This window comes from Staurois parvus, unplaced genomic scaffold, assembly GCF_062004578.1.
Source record: "Staurois parvus isolate SC_StPar_1 unplaced genomic scaffold, SC_StPar_1.0 ptg000064l, whole genome shotgun sequence".
NCBI classification, from domain to species: domain Eukaryota; kingdom Metazoa; phylum Chordata; class Amphibia; order Anura; family Ranidae; genus Staurois; species Staurois parvus.
In genome coordinates, this window is record NW_028317860.1 from 6,022,235 (window position 1) to 6,037,714 (window position 15,480).

A 15,480-nucleotide genomic window follows, 5' to 3' on the forward strand; every position below is an offset into this window, starting at 1 on the left:
GTGGGAGACGTTTTTTTCCAGTTTAAAGTGATTGTTTTACAAGCATAAAACAACAGGACTATTAATAAGGTGCGCTTGGCTACAGTGGGAGCCAGCGATTCTACCAGCCCCAATCAACAGAATTTCGGGTCAAGGGGAACACTAATATGTACTACTTCTTCAATTGTATGTAATACTGCCTGCCAAAGAGACATAATAGCAGGGCAGGTCCAAAAGATTTGACAAAACTCCCCGTCTTCATAAGAACAACGCCAACATACTGGAGAAAAAGAGGGGTTCATTCTATGTAACTGATAAGGGGTAAAGTAAGCCCGGTGTAAAATTTTAAATTGAATCAGTTTATCTCTAGCAGAAAACTAGGGGAGAGAAGCGATAATCCCAAATTTCGAACCAATCATCATCATCCAAATTAGGAATATTCGTCCTCCACTTCTGATGTAAAGATACCAATTCGGGGCTGACCGCCACAAGTCGATATCTGTATAATACCAATAGGGGTTTTTTCATGTGTGGTACATGAAGGACAGACTCCAACTCAGAATAGGAAAGGGAGAGCGGTCGACCTGGGAACTGACTTCTAAAGGCATGGGAGACCTGAAGGTATCTGAAGTAGGAATGCGGGGGCAAACTGAATTTAGCTTGAAGAGTGAGAAAAGAAAGGAGCTCGGCACGACCTGTGATGTGCTCCAAGATTTTAATATGGTACTTAGCCCATAATTGGGGGTCCGGAAGGGAGGCAAAATGAGGAAGAGAAGGATTTAACCACAGCGGGGTATGAAGGAAGCAAGTACTAGGGGGGAGAGATTCCAATCTAAGCCCTGCCTCCCAGGCCCGGAGGGTGGTGCGAATAGATGAGGTGAGACTATGTGGTGATCTAGGGCCCCTAAAAACTAGAAATTGCAGAGCTTTCAAGGATTGTAGAATCACCGCCTCCAAGACAATAGAAGTGTTGGAGAGGTGTGGCTGCATCGACCAATGTACAATAACCAGTTGAGCAGCAAGAAAATACAGAAATCAGTCTGGCATAGCCAAACCTCCCCTGTCCGCAGGTCTAGTAAGGGTAGAAAATTTAAATCTGGGAGGCTTGGGACCACAAAGAAAGGAAGAGAATAAGCAATTCAGTTTCACAAAGAAAGACTTAGGAAGCCACTGAGGGGAATTGGGAAACAAATAAGTAAATTTGGGGAGAATTTTCATCTTTAACAGATTAATTCGATCAATCAAAAAGAGGGGTAAATTGCTCCACACCTTCAGTTTCAACCGGACCTCAGACAGAATGGGGTGGAGATTTAGTTCCGAATACTCCATAGCTGACCCGGAGACCACCCCCCCTAAATAAGTAAATTTATGAACCCACTGCAAGAGAGAATCAGGGAAGGTGGAAGCCAAGGCTCCGGCATCCACCGGAAAGAGCAATGATTTATGCCAGTTAACTATCGTCTGCATAAAGGGATACCCTCTCCTCCAACCATCCCACCCAAAGACCAACAAGATCAGGGGAGACCCGAAGTGCCTCCGCTTTAGACTCCATTGCCACAGCAAAGAGGGCCGGGGAGAGGGGGCACCCCTGGTCTACTGCCACATTGCAAACCAAAGGCAGCTGAAAGAAGTCCACCCAGCTATATTCTAGCCAAGGGTCTCAAGTAAAGGGTTAACAACTAATCAATAAAACGCAAGGGAAACCCCATCCGATGCAACACTTCCCACAGATAGGCCCATTCCACTGTATTGAAGGCCTTTTCCATATCCAACGTAGCCACAGTACAGGAGCCCCCATTCAGGTGAGTCATATGAATATTAGAGAACAGACGGTGAATGTTAATATCTGTAGATATACCCGGCATTAAAACCTGTCTGGTTCGAATCAATTACCGACATGATCACCTTGTTCAGCCTAATGGAAAGAAGCTTAGTAAGGATTTTAAAGTCACTATTAAGAAGCGCATTGGGCCTATAGGAAGCGCAAAGTTTGGGGTCGTTACCCGATTTGTGAATCAATACAATATGAGCCTCAGACATAGAGGGAGGCAAGGAGCCAACGTGTAGGCAATCCTTGTATAAGGACGTCAGGATAGGGGCTAAAAACTCCATGTGGTTCTTGTAAAAATCCATTGGGATACCCTTGGGTCCCAAAGCCGAGTCAACCAAGGGCCAATGGGTCCAACAGGGCAGCCAAGCCCGAAAGGTTAGGATCTGACTTGGTGGAGGAGAAATAGAGAGAGGTATAATAAGATTCAAATTTGTGTAATATATCCTCCTGGGAAGACACCCCCCCCCCCACCTGCAGTACAAAGTTCTGGAATTACAGTGAGAGGCCTATCAGGCTGCGACATCATCGCCAATAACCTAGTATTTTTATCCCCAAATTTAAAAAATTCCTGTCTGCGGGCCTGGACATCCAACCTAGTAATTTTGGACAAGTGTAGGTGCAATTCTTGGCGAGCCGAAGAGAGGGAGTAGTAATTATCTGCAGTGGGGGTAGATGAGTAATTGGTGGAGGCTTCTGTCACCTTAATTTGTAACTGAGACAAAAAGGGCGGAGTTTTCCGACTTGATAGCAGAATCAACAGAAATATATAATCCCCTACTACGTGCCTTGAAGGCATCCCAAACCATGGCAGGAGAAGCTGACCCAGCATTATGCTCCCAGTAATCCCATAGTCCCGGTGGGATGCGTTCCGCAGAGACAGCATGATGGATCCACTTGGGATGCAGTCTCCAAAGAGAACCATTACACAGTTGCCGAGAACAGAGTTATAATCTAAGGGGGCTATGGTCCGATAAACCCGCTGGGAGGTAGCTAGCCTCCTGTACATCACCAAGAAGGGAAGAATTAGCAAATGCTCAATCGATACGTGAGGAAGTCTTGTAAGATGAGGAAAAACAGGAGTATGCCCTATCCTGACGATGAAGCCAATGCCACACCTCAGACATCTTGGCGGCCTGTGCCCAGATGGCAATATTGAAGTTAAAGGATGCTGGGGGAACCGGTCTATCCAAGGACTGTGAGAGAATAGCATTGAAATCCCCCATAAATAAAATGTTTGCAGGGCAGTGCGGGGCCAGCTTCTCCAGCAAAAGGTAAAGAGGGGCATTTGACTGGGAGTGGTAGATACGTATTAACAATGATATATTTTTGGTCCCAGAATGACACAACCAACATGACGGGCTGTCTAAATTTTTAGTGCATCTAATGTTCAACTACCCCAGATGGCAATATTTCCAGTAGATGACTATCTGAAGAAATACTGTGTCCTCCAAAGACTGAAAGAGAAACACACTTTTTTCTTTTGAGCACACGGTTTCTTTAGTCCTTTCTTATACTTAACCACCTTCTGCACAGTGGCTCAGTGGAAAGGCAATGCTAAGTTTCTATGTGAACTGTTGTCAATTGTTCAATATCCTCTGTAGCATGCAGTACAATATCACAGAAACATACAAACTAATAAAGCAAAACAACAGTGGTAAGTAGACCCATACTGATTTTCTTTTATATGCGTTTCAGTTTCTTATATGCTACAGCTTGGGAAAACTCTAAAGTTACATTTTTTCATGGCTTGAAACTGCAACAAAAACTGTAAGCATTTCCTCTTTTAAATTACAGATCTAAACTAAACAATCTCCACCCAACTGCAAAAAAATCATCCTTATCTAAGCTTGCATGGCTTTCTAATGTACTTACAAAATGATAAAACTGATAAAGGCTGAGTCAGTTTTTGGCTAAATCATTAACAGGCATTGGTAATACTTTTGTATAAAGGACATAAATTGCATTTTCTTTTTCATGCCATATGTCCTTCTCTTTGCTTTCATTCATTCCTAGCTAATCCCACAATTATATAAAATGGCTGCGAAGTCCTGCCAAGCAGACAAGATGGTTGCACAGCCCCTTATCCAATATGGACAATGGTCTCCCAGAAAATGGTTATAGTCACTAACCCAGGACATCAACCCTTAGCACTGCTTGGAAAAAAAAAGAAGCCAAAAATGATTCTGGAATTTTTTGCTATCCTTTGGTGTACTCCTGATCTGTGTACAGCACTGCCCAAATTTTTTAAAACATTTACTTTGTTCTCAAATACAAGACTTTCGTTTCCAGAATTACCTTTCCCTCCATACAAACAAAATAAATTCTTACTATGTTTTTTAGCCTCCTTGTAACATCCTTCCCTGAGCTACCGAACCTCTCCCACCCCTCATTTCCGTGTGTTTGGAGCGACAGGTGCACTTTAGTTGTGGTCATGTGCACTGCTCTATGCACACTACACATCCCATAGTCCATAATACCAAGTCCATCTCAGAAGCGAATGTGTGAGGGTGGATATGTTCCTATATAAAGTGGGCCCATATAGAACTAACATAGCTACCCTCTAATATAAAGTCAGATGACAACAGAAAAAAATGGAGATTTGGAGGAGGCTGAGAGCAACAGAAGGTACTTTTTGAGATAAGAATACATACTTAAAGGATAAGTTCACCTTTAGTAACAAGTTACACCTATATTCAGGGTATAACATGTTACTAAAGAAGCACCCCCGCTCACCCCTGAAGCCGATTCCCTCCTAGTGACAGTGAGTGGGGGTTCCTCTCCCCCACACCCGCTGTCTCAATTCATAAACAGTGCGGCTTGTGGGCACGCACACAGTCACACCATTTATTAACAACGATCTGTAAATGAATGAACTGCAGGTATCGTCTGTCACCATGGCAGACAGCTTGTAGTTCTCAATGAACTGCAAGGGTGCTGATGAGCGCCCTCTTAGTATCATTGATTTTTCCTGCTGTTCAGTAAATGTCTGCCTGTATGGAAAAGGTATGGTCAAACAGCTGTACCGGGAGTCTGCAAGAGTCTGACATTGTACTCATGATTTACTGATTGTGGGTTCAATGATCTGCCGGCGCCAAAAAAAAAAAAAATCATAAAACGCACATTTTTGTTACCTGCAAAAAAAAGTGCATTTAATAATTTTTTTAAAAAAGTAAACTTATCCTTTAAATAGAATTTTTCTTTTTAAACCATAGTTTAGTGTCACTTGAAAGTCATACATTTATAATATTGACCTTGTCTTACTTGACAAACCCTATGAGTTTTCAGACAAAGGAGTTAAAAAAAAATGTCATGTCTAACCATAGATTATAGGTTGTGTTTTTTTTATCCTGACGACAGACAAACTGAATCACATTCCCGTTTATGAATAATGCTCCTTGCAAACATCAAGTTTTCCAAGATGAGTATTCTGAAGAATCATGACTGGTATTTCTCTGTGTAATTACCTTGAACTTATGTTCATAATTTTCAAATGCTTCCATAAGCATGCACGTGGCTTCCATGGAACGTTCCAGCCTGCCATCCACCCCATTAAATCGATACATGCTGCCAGACACATCCACCAGAAGACGGAGCCTCTTTGGCTTCTGCTGAGGACTTCCAAGCTGTGAAGGGAGACAGAATTTGAGGAAAAAAAATGAACAATTTTTTATCTATTACAAATGTATAAGATCATAGCAGCCTTCTACCATTGTACACTCTAGGTCTGTTTGAATTTGATTGGTGGATTTTGAGAAACTATTTAGCACTGCCTTTTTTTTACCTTATGTAATCTAAGTGGTTGATTTATAATGGAGAGCGGATATTTAATTATATTCTGCAGCATTTCTTAACACCACATTTTACAGCCCTATCATAAAATGCAGATTATGGTATTAAACCTGTGGTACGTCACATATTTCTCTCTGTTGTATTCTTTGATTGGAGGAGAGCATGTCATGTGACTTTGTAAGATCGCAGTACTGGGCTCTCATTTTTTTGGGCTCTGCCAGCTTCACACTATGGAAGTCAATGGAGAGCAATGCAAATTTGTAAAGAACATTGTTGTCCTTTTCAAACTGTGCAGTAGTTTTTATTTTTAAAAAGCAGTATGGCGGTAGTAAGGCCATACCTTTGCTTTTCATATGGATCCCTATGTATGCTAAATTAAAATGAACACAGATGAAATTAACTTCTGAAAGTGGGAGAAGGCGGTGTTAGGAATAGTGTTCACATTGGCCTACATTTTCACACTCTAAATTCAAGGCAGTGCTGACATTGAGTATACTGTTATATAAAGAGGTTTAGCTAGCAGGGCAGCTATCTCCACAAGACAAATGCTGGGATAAAAACAAAGGTACAGCTGATTGCTTGGGACAACAATGACAGACTAAAATCAAAGTGTGTAATCATTAAATCCCTGGTGCCCAACTCGAAGCCTGCAAGGCTGCATGCGGCCTGCCATGTCCTGGGATAAATCCACCACCAAGAACTGCAGCAGGGTGCTGGGAGCTGAAACGCTCTCTTTGTTTCAGCACCTGGCACTGAAACAGAAAGTGATTTCTGCCAGACACTACAAGTATATTTCCAGATGGCTATGGGGTACTAGATCTGCGCAGGAGTGAATGAAGAAGTAAGGTTAAAACTATTTATTTTTATTTATTATATTTTATTTATTTATTATTTAGCGCCATCAATTTACGCAATGCTTTACAAATATATTGTACATTTACATCAGTTCCCAATCCTCATCAGTCCCTAACTCACGCATACACATACTAGGGACAATTTACACAGGAGCCAATTCACCAACCAGCATGTCTCTGGAGTGTTTAAATTTAGCCACTGCTGCACTTGGGGAAAGGGGGGAGGGGGGTTAAATTATAAATGCAATCATCACCAATGTGGGGAAGGGCGGTGTTGTGGAGGGGAGGCTTAAAAAACACTGCCTCTGACCACCACAGGGGGCTTATAGGACACTGTCTTTAGTTACCAGTGGGGATGGGGGGGGGGGGGGTAAAAAAAAAGCCGTCACTGGATGCCAGAGGGGAGAAGGTGGCCTAAAAGAACACTGCCACTTACCACCACTGGGGGGAGGGGAACTTAAAAAAAACTGCCACTGACTACTACTGGGGGGAGGGAGGCTTAAAAGACTTAAAAAAAGGCTTAAAAAAGACTTCCACTGACCACCAGTGGGGGAGAGGGGGACTTAATAAAATTGCTACTGACCACCAGTAGGGGGGAGGCTTAAAAACCACTGCCACTGACCACTACTGGGGGGAGGGAGGCTTAAAAAAGACTTCCACTGACCACCAGTGGGGGAGAGGGGGACTTAATAAAATTGCTACTGACCACCAGTAGGGGGGAGGCTTAAAAACCACTGCCACTGACCACCACGGGGCTTATAGGACATGCCATTGATTACCAGTGGGCATCGAGATTATAAAAACACTGTCACTGGCTGCCAGAGGAGAGAAGTTGGCCTAAAAGAACACTGCTACTGACCACCACTGGGGGGAAGGTTCTTAAAATCTGCCACTATTAAGGGGAGGGAGGCTTAAAAAATGACTTCCACTGACCACCAGCTGGTGGGGGATAGGGGGCCTTAGAAAAACTGTTACTGACCACTGGTAGAGGGAGGCTTAAAAAACACTGCCACTGAACACTACTGGGGGGGGGGGTGCTTAAAACACACCACCACTGATCACCACAGGGGAGAAATGGCTTATAAAAAACCCTGCCATTTCTGTGGGGAGATTTAAAAAACACTGCCACTGACCACTATTGGAGGAAGGGAAGACTTAAGTAACACTGCCACTGATCAACACTGGGGGAGGGGGAAAACTTAATAACATGATCACTGACCACTACTTTGTGAGGATGGGGGAGGGGGTTAAACACTAGCACTGATTTCCAGTGAAGAGGGGTGGGGATTAAACACTAGCATTGGTAAGGGGGGGATGAAACACTAGCATTGGTCACCACTTGGGGGTAATAAACACTAGCACTGATCAAACGTGCAGTGGGGGGTATTAAATATTAGCACTGGACACCAGTTTGAGGGGGGGGGGTAATAAATAGAGATGAGCGAAGTATTCAAAATATGATTTGGCTGATTCGGCGAATTCGAGGAATAAATTTGATTCGAGGCGAATATATTCGCTGCGAATTTAACTTTAAAAAGGATGTTTCTAGGCTTCAGAGAGCCTTTATATTAGTGCAGAACACTGTACCTTTAATTTAAATGCCCTTGGAGTCTGCTGGGGAAGAGAAATAATACTGTCAGTCAGTATGACATGCAGATGAGTGCCGTCGATCTTAGAATCACCGCACACTTCACTCATTTGGGCAGTCACGGGGCCAAAACCAGAGTGTGGAGCCACAGTGTGGCGGTGGAGGCAGCAGCAATGGGAGGCCATACAGCACCCTATGACAAAATGGAACCCACCAGCAGTGTGAGGAGACCTGAAAGTGGCACATGGCAGAGTGTGGCGATGGAGACAGCAGCAATGGGAGGCCGTACAGGGACCCATGAGACACTCTGGACCTGGCAGCAGCATGAGGAGGCGGTACAGGGGCCCATGACAGATTACGGGCCTGGCAGCAGCATGAGGAGTCGGTACGGGGGCCCATGGCAGATTACGGGCCTGGCAGCAGCAATGGGAGGCCCGTAATCTGCCAGCACCCTATGACAAAATGGAACTCACCAGCAGTGTGAGGAGACCTGAAAGTGGCACATGGCAGAGTGTGGCGATGGAGACAGCAGCAATGGGAGGCCGTACAGGGACCCATGAGACACTCTGGACCTGGCAGCAGCATGAGGAGGCGGTACAGGGGCCCATGACAGATTACGGGCCTGGCAGCAGCATGAGGAGTCGGTACGGGGGCCCATGGCAGATTACGGGCCTGGAAGCAGCAATGGGAGGCCCGTAATCTGCCAGCACCCTATGACAAAATGGAACCCACCAGCAGTGTGAGGAGACCTGAAAGTGGCACATGGCAGAGTGTGGCGATGGAGACAGCAGCAATGGGAGGCCGTACAGGGACCCATGAGACACTCTGGACCTGGCAGCAGCATGAGGAGGCGGTAAAGGGGCCCATGACAGATTACGGGCCTGGCAGCAGCATGAGGAGTCGGTACGGGGGCCCATGGCAGATTACGGGCCTGGCAGCAGCAATGGGAGGCCCGTAATCTGCCAGCACCCTATGACAAAATGGAACCCACCAGCAGTGTGAGGAGACCTGAAAGTGGCACATGGCAGAGTGTGGCGATGGAGACAGCAGCAATGGGAGGCCGTACAGGGACCCATGAGACACTCTGGACCTGGCAGCAGCATGAGGAGGCGGTACAGGGGCCCATGGCAGATTACGGGCCTGGCAGCAGCAATGGGAGGCCCGTAATCTGCCAGCACCCTATGACAAAATGGAACCCACCAGCAGTGTGAGGAGACCTGAAAGTGGCACATGGCAGAGTGTGGCGATGGAGACAGCAGCAATGGGAGGCTGTACAGGGACCCATGAGACACTCTGGACCTGGCAGCAGCATGAGGAGGCGGTACAGGGGCCCATGGCAGATTACGGGCCTGGCAGCAGCAATGGGAGGCCCGTAATCTGCCAGCACCCTATGACAAAATGGAACCCACCAACAGTGTGAGGAGACCTGAAAGTGGCACATGGCAGAGTGTGGCGATGGAGACAGCAGCAATGGGAGGCCGTACAGGGACCCATGACAGATTACAGGCCTGGCAGCAGTATGAGGAGGCGGTACGGGGGCCCATGGCAGATTACGGGCCTGGCAGCAGCAATGGGAGGCCCGTAATCTGCCAGCACCCTATGACAAAATGGAAACCAACAGCAGTGTGAGGAGACCTGAAAGTGGCACATGGCAGAGTGTGGCGATGGAGACAGCAGCAATGGGAGGCCGTACAGGGACCCATGAGACACTCTGGACCTGGCAGCAGCATGAGGAGGCGGTACGGGGGCCCATGGCAGATTACGGGCCTGGCAGCAGCAATGGGAGGCCCGTAATCTGCCAGCACCCTATGACAAAATGGAACCCACCAGCAGTGTGAGGAGACCTGAAAGTGGCACATGGCAGAGTGTGGCGATGGAGACAGCAGCAATGGGAGGCCGTACAGGGACCCATGAGAGACTCTGGACCTGGCAGCAGCATGAGGAGGCGGTACAGGGGCCCATGGCAGATTACGGGCCTGGCAGCAGCAATGGGAGGCCCGTAATCTGCCAGCACCCTATGACAAAATGGAACCCACCAACAGTGTGAGGAGACCTGAAAGTGGCACATGGCAGAGTGTGGCGATGGAGACAGCAGCAATGGGAGGCCGTACAGGGACCCATGACAGATTACGGGCCTGGCAGCAGCATGAGGAGGCGGTACGGGGGCCCATGGCAGATTACGGGCCTGGCAGCAGCAATGGGAGGCCCGTAATCTGCCAGCACCCTATGACAAAATGGAACCCACCAGCAGTGTGAGGAGACCTGAAAGTGGCACATGGCAGAGTGTGGCGATGGAGACAGCAGCAATGGGAGGCCGTACAGGGACCCATGACACACTCTGGACCTGGCAGCAGCATGGGGAGGCGGTACGGGGGCCCATGGCAGATTACGGGCCTGGCAGCAGCAATGGGAGGCCCGTAATCTGCCAGCACCCTATGACAAAATGGAACCCACCAGCAGTGTGAGGAGACCTGAAAGTGGCACATGGCAGAGTGTGGCGATGGAAACAGCAGCAATGGGAGGCCGTACAGGGACCCATGAGAGACTCTGGACCTGGCAGCAGCATGAGGAGGCGGTACAGGGGCCCATGGCAGATTACGGGCCTGGCAGCAGCAATGGGAGGCCCGTAATCTGCCAGCACCCTATGACAAAATGGAACCCACCAACAGTGTGAGGAGACCTGAAAGTGGCACATGGCAGAGTGTGGCGATGGAGACAGCAGCAATGGGAGGCCGTACAGGGACCCATGACAGATTACGGGCCTGGCAGCAGCATGAGGAGGCGGTACAGGGGCCCATGGCAGATTACGGGCCTGGCAGCAGCAATGGGAGGCCCGTAATCTGCCAGCACCCTATGACAAAATGGAACCCACCAGCAGTGTGAGGAGACCTGAAAGTGGCACATGGCAGAGTGTGGCGATGGAGACAGCAGCAATGGGAGGCCGTACAGGGACCCATGACACACTCTGGACCTGGCAGCAGCATGAGGAGGCGGTACAGGGGCCCATGGCAGATTACAGGCCTGGCAGCAGCAATGGGAGCCCCGTAATCTGCCAGCACCCTATGACAAAATGGAACCCACCAGCAGTGTGAGGAGACCTGAAAGTGGCACATGGCAGAGTGTGGCGATGGAGACAGCAGCAATGGGAGGCCGTACAGGGACCCATGACACACTCTGGACCTGGCAGCAGCAAGAGGAGGCGGTACAGGGGCCCATGGCAGAGTGGCGAAGCGTAAGCAGCTTAAATTGAAGGCCATACAGAGGCCTATGTTAAAAATAATAACATGTTTGGGGCATGATTCATGGCGGATTTAGTCAGTTGTGTCAGGAACTGGTGATTTGAAATCCAGACTAATCCACGCCTGATTCATTTTCACAAACGTGAGTCTCTCCACACTTTGGGTGGACAGTCGTGTCCTCCGCGGAGTTACAATACCTCCTGCTGCACTAAACACGCGCTCCGATGCCAGGCTACTGGCCGGGCATGACAGCCTTTCAAGGGCAAATTCAGCTAGTTGGGGCCAAAGGTCAAGTTTCGTTGCCCAGTAGTCAAGGGGATTGTCTACCTCGGTTGGCAGGGTGCTGTCCAAGTAGGCCCAAGCCTGTTGTTTGAGGTCCTGCTCCAGGTCCACCTGATGCTGCTGCTGCTGCGACTGGTTAGTAGTTTCCTCACTGCGCTGGTGAAGAAAGCTACAAATCATCGACTGCAGACTGAGGCAGCCGCTGCTGGTGGAGTTGCCACTGCTCCTACCACCCCACCCCTCCCCTGCTGCCATGGCAACGGAACGCGAGCGCACAGGGCCCACAGTGTCTGAGGATGGACGTTGGCGCAGAAAGGCAGAGACCAACTGACTACATAGGTGGTTTTTATAGTACGTTATTTTGGCCTCCCTCTCAGCAGGTGTGAAAAAGGCCACCATTTTTGAACGGTAGCGAGGGTCCAACAAGGTGGACAGCCAAAAGTCATCCCTCTGTCTGATGGTTATTATTTGGCTGTCGCTACGCAAGCAACCGAGCATGCTATTGGCCATTTGTGCCAAGGAATGCGAGGGACTCCCTGCCTCCATCTCCACAGCATACTGCCACGGTGCGTCTGGGTCCTCTGTCTCCTCCTCCTCCTCCTCTACCAGATGCTCCTGCTCCTCCACTCCTGTCCGCTGAGTGGAAAAACCACCCATTTCACTCAATAATTCCTGAGCACCAATGTCCTCCTCTACCTCCTCCTCTTCTTCCTGTCCTGCCCCCACAGGGGTCATGTGGCGTTGAGATCTGTGCGCCACGTCTACCGCACCCTGACCAGCCATTGTTAACAGCATTTGTTCCAGGACGTGCAACAGAGGAATGACGTCGTTCATCCCATAGTCCTGCCGACTCACGAATAGCGTGGCCTCCTCAAAGGGCCTGAGCAAGCGGCAGGTGTCACGCATGAGCTGCCAATGGCTGACATCTAAGTTACACAGGGGAGTACCTTTATCCGCTTGTAACATCAGGAAATCGGTGATGGCCTTTCGCTGTTCGTAAAGGCGGTTAACATATGAAGGGTTGAATTCCACCTTGTTGCAACGTCACAGCATGAGGAGTCGGTACGGGGGCCCATGGCAGATTACGGGCCTGGCAGCAGCAATGGGAGGCCCGTAATCTGCCAGCACCCTATGACAAAATGGAACCCACCAGCAGTGTGAGGAGACCTGAAAGTGGCACATGGCAGAGTGTGGCGATGGAGACAGCAGCAATGGGAGGCCGTACAGGGACCCATGAGACACTCTGGACCTGGCAGCAGCATGAGGAGGCGGTACGGGGGCCCATGGCAGATTACGGGCCTGGCAGCAGCAATGGGAGGCCCGTAATCTGCCAGTACCCTATGACAAAATGGAACCCACCAGCAGTGTGAGGAGACCTGAAAGTGGCACATGGCAGAGTGTGGCGATGGAGACAGCAGCAATGGGAGGCCGTACAGGGACCCATGAGACACTCTGGACCTGGCAGCAGCATGAGGAGGCGGTACGGGGGCCCATGGCAGATTACGGGCCTGGCAGCAGCAATGGGAGGCCCGTAATCTGCCAGCACCCTATGACAAAATGGAACCCACCAGCAGTGTGAGGAGACCTGAAAGTGGCACATGGCAGAGTGTGGCGATGGAGACAGCAGCAATGGGAGGCCGTACAGGGACCCATGAGAGACTCTGGACCTGGCAGCAGCATGAGGAGGCGGTACAGGGGCCCATGGCAGATTACGGGCCTGGCAGCAGCAATGGGAGGCCCGTAATCTGCCAGCACCCTATGACAAAATGGAACCCACCAACAGTGTGAGGAGACCTGAAAGTGGCACATGGCAGAGTGTGGCGATGGAGACAGCAGCAATGGGAGGCCGTACAGGGACCCATGACAGATTACGGGCCTGGCAGCAGCATGAGGAGGCGGTACGGGGGCCCATGGCAGATTACGGGCCTGGCAGCAGCAATGGGAGGCCGTAATCTGCCAGCACCCTATGACAAAATGGAACCCACCAGCAGTGTGAGGAGACCTGAAAGTGGCACATGGCAGAGTGTGGCGATGGAGACAGCAGCAATGGGAGGCCGTACAGGGACCCATGACACACTCTGGACCTGGCAGCAGCATGGGGAGGCGGTACGGGGGCCCATGGCAGATTACGGGCCTGGCAGCAGCAATGGGAGGCCCGTAATCTGCCAGCACCCTATGACAAAATGGAACCCACCAGCAGTGTGAGGAGACCTGAAAGTGGCACATGGCAGAGTGTGGCGATGGAGACAGCAGCAATGGGAGGCCGTACAGGGACCCATGAGACACTCTGGACCTGGCAGCAGCATGAGGAGGCGGTACAGGGGCCCATGGCAGATTACGGGCCTGGCAGCAGCAATGGGAGGCCCGTAATCTGCCAGCACCCTATGACAAAATGGAACCCACCAACAGTGTGAGGAGACCTGAAAGTGGCACATGGCAGAGTGTGGCGATGGAGACAGCAGCAATGGGAGGCCGTACAGGGACCCATGACAGATTACGGGCCTGGCAGCAGCATGAGGAGGCGGTACGGGGGCCCATGGCAGATTACGGGCCTGGCAGCAGCAATGGGAGGCCCGTAATCTGCCAGCACCCTATGACAAAATGGAAACCAACAGCAGTGTGAGGAGACCTGAAAGTGGCACATGGCAGAGTGTGGCGATGGAGACAGCAGCAATGGGAGGCCGTACAGGGACCCATGAGACACTCTGGACCTGGCAGCAGCATGAGGAGGCGGTACAGGGGCCCATGGCAGATTACGGGCCTGGCAGCAGCAATGGGAGGCCCGTAATCTGCCAGCACCCTATGACAAAATGGAACCCACCAGCAGTGTGAGAAGACCTGAAAGTGGCACATGGCAGAGTGTGGCGATGGAGACAGCAGCAATGGGAGGCCGTACAGGGACCCATGACACACTCTGGACCTGGCAGCAGCATGAGGAGGCGGTACAGGGGCCCATGGCAGATTACGGGCCTGGCAGCAGCAATGGGAGGCCCGTAATCTGCCAGCACCCTATGACAAAATGGAACCCACAAACAGTGTGAGGAGACCTGAAAGTGGCACATGGCAGAGTGTGGCGATGGAGACAGCAGCAATGGGAGGCCGTACAGGGACCCATGACAGATTACGGGCCTGGCAGCAGCATGAGGAGGCGGTACGGGGGCCCATGGCAGATTACGGGCCTGGCAGCAGCAATGGGAGGCCCGTAATCTGCCAGCACCCTATGACAAAATGGAACCCACCAGCAGTGTGAGGAGACCTGAAAGTGGCACATGGCAGAGTGTGGCGATGGAGACATGGGCCCCCTGGCCACACTTGACTTTCTGGCCACATAGTCGACATACGGCTACGTTTACTTCCTCGGGCGGCTTGACGAAAAATTGCCACACCGCCGAGTAGGAAACTTTGCCCCCGCTACTCCTCACTGGCTGACTGCTACTTCCTCCGTGCACACCGGCACCACTACTGGCCGTGGTGGTAGGCTGCAGTGGAGCTGGTGCTCTACTCCGTGGCCGTTTGCCTCCACTGACACTGCTGCGACCCTGCTGCCTCCTGGGCAACCCGACTGTTTTGCTCGCTGCCAAGCTGGCACCCTCTTCTCCTGATGATGCGGAAGCAATAGCCTGATGACGACGAGGCTGCCAAGTGCGATCAGCCTCATCATCATCAATTAGGGTCTCCGCCTCACTACTAGCCCCCTCGGCTGCGTGTGGGTCAGGAGACAGACCTGTCTCTAGACCGGCTACCGAGCCACTCTACTCGCCAGTACTTCTTCGCCTGGCTGCTGAAGAGGCGGATGTCTCCCCCCGTTCCTGACCGCCCTCTGTTAGCTCTTCCTCGCTGTACAGTGGGGCTGAGCCCACAGCATGCGATACTTCGCTTGGTGAGGGAACACCAAAGGACAGGGGCAGGTAGAGGACA

General features: G+C 50.4%; 1 protein-coding gene across 2 annotated transcripts in view; it reads right to left on the minus strand.

Annotated features, from left to right (window-relative positions):
* The window catches only part of VWA8 (von Willebrand factor A domain containing 8), a 422,826-nt gene that overhangs the window by 8,022 nt on the left and 399,324 nt on the right, over nucleotides 1-15,480 (minus strand). For both annotated transcript variants that reach the window (XM_089668819.1, XM_089668820.1), the window contains exon 43: nucleotides 5,275-5,433. In XM_089668819.1, the coding sequence (XP_089524945.1) occupies nucleotides 5,275-5,433 (159 nt within the window). The remainder of the gene's footprint in view (nucleotides 1-5,274; nucleotides 5,434-15,480) is intronic.